Consider the following 1,503-nt stretch of genomic DNA (forward strand, 5'->3'; position numbering starts at 1 on the left):
GGGGTCAGTGTGTCCATCCTGGGGTTGGGGACATCCCCGGGGTCAGTGTGTCCATCCTGGGGTCAGTGTGTCCATCCTGGGGTTGGGGACATCCCTGGGGTTAGGGGACATCCCCGGGGTCAGTGTGTCCATCCTGGGGTCAGTGTGTCCATCCTGGGGTTGGGGACATCCCTGGGGCCAGCAACATGACCCTGGGCAAGTTCAAGGCCACCCTGAGTGACTGTGAGACGGTGAGAGGAGAGGGACGCCCCTGGAGTCAGCATGGGTCATTGGAGTTCAGGGTGTCCACTCTGAACTCGTGAGAGGGTTGGGGACCTCTCTGGGGTCAGTGTGTCCACCCTGAGCTTGGGAACACCAAGGTGGGTCTCTGTACCCCTCTGAGCTTGGCGACATCCTTGGGGTCAGTGTAGGCCACCAGAGCTCAGGGGACAGTTGGGGATCCCCCGTGAGGGCTCTGGATGACCCCAGACCTTGAGGGATGTCTCCCTGCTCCATGAAGGTGGGCCCTGATGTCGCCGTGACCCCCAGGGGGTGTCTCTGGGTATCCCCATGGCCCCTGGGGATGTGTTTCCATCCCCTGAAGGTGTCTCTGGGTGTCCCCGTGACCCTCAAAGGGGTGTCCCTGGGTGTCCCCACCCCCTGAGGCCGTGTCCCCACTGTCCCCAGGTGGTGAAGGTCCGTCCCAATGACAAGGACGCCAAGCTCAAGTTCCAGGAGTGTCACCGCATCGTCAAGCAGAAAGCCTTCGAGAGGGCCATCGCCAGCGACGAACACAAACGCTCCGTGGTGGACTCGCTGGACATCGAGAGCATGAGTGAGACCCCTGGAAGGGCAGTGGTCCTGGGAGGGGGAAGGGTGCACTTGGGGGTGCTCAGAGCATGAGTGAGACCCCCAGAGCTGCCCAGGGGGTCCTGAGAGGGGGCAGGGGGTACTTGGGGGTGCTCAGAGAGCCTGCAGGGGATCGAGGTCTCTGGGAGGGTTTGGAGTCCCTATGAGAGTCCTAGAGAGGCTTTTGGTGTCCCCACAAAGAATCCAGGGTGGGTTTTATGGTCCCCATGAACATGTGGGGATCCCTACCAGGGTTCTCATGATGCTCTTAGGTTCTCTGGCACAGCTTTTGTCCCCTTCCCCAGGCTCCCCCACAGCATCCCCCATGTTTGGGGGACCCTGCCAGCCCCGGGGGGGTGGGCCTGTCCCCCTGTGTCACCGTGCTGTCACTGTGCTGTCCCCGCAGCCATCGAGGACGAGTACAGTGGCCCCAAGCTGGAGGACGGCAAGGTGACCTTGGCCTTCATGAAGGAGCTGATGCAGTGGTACAAGGACCAGAAGAAACTGCACAGGAAATGTGCCTACCAGGTACCCCAAAACCCCCYGAAATTMTCCYRAAAAMCCCTAAAACCCCCCAAAAATGTCCCCAGATGTCTCCACACCTGCGCCCACCCTGCAGATCCTGGTGCAGGTGAAGGAGGTGCTGGCCAAGCTGCCCACGCTGGTGGAGACCAC

General features: G+C 61.4%; 1 protein-coding gene across 1 annotated transcript in view; it reads left to right on the forward strand.

Moving 5' to 3' along the window:
• Window positions 1-185: 185 nt before the first annotated feature.
• The window catches only part of PPP5C (protein phosphatase 5 catalytic subunit), a 15,420-nt gene continuing 14,102 nt past the window's right edge, over window positions 186-1,503 (forward strand). The window contains 4 exon segments of the mRNA XM_057387599.1: window positions 186-230; window positions 529-814; window positions 1,235-1,356; window positions 1,448-1,503. The exon segment at window positions 1,448-1,503 is cut by the window's right edge and continues 26 nt beyond it. Coding sequence (XP_057243582.1) covers window positions 186-230; window positions 529-814; window positions 1,235-1,356; window positions 1,448-1,503 — 509 coding nt within the window.

The sequence above is a fragment of the Malurus melanocephalus genome, unplaced genomic scaffold (assembly GCF_030028575.1).
Source record: "Malurus melanocephalus ecotype Western Australia unplaced genomic scaffold, MMel_1.1 scaffold_1270, whole genome shotgun sequence".
In the NCBI taxonomy this organism is placed as follows: domain Eukaryota; kingdom Metazoa; phylum Chordata; class Aves; order Passeriformes; family Maluridae; genus Malurus; species Malurus melanocephalus.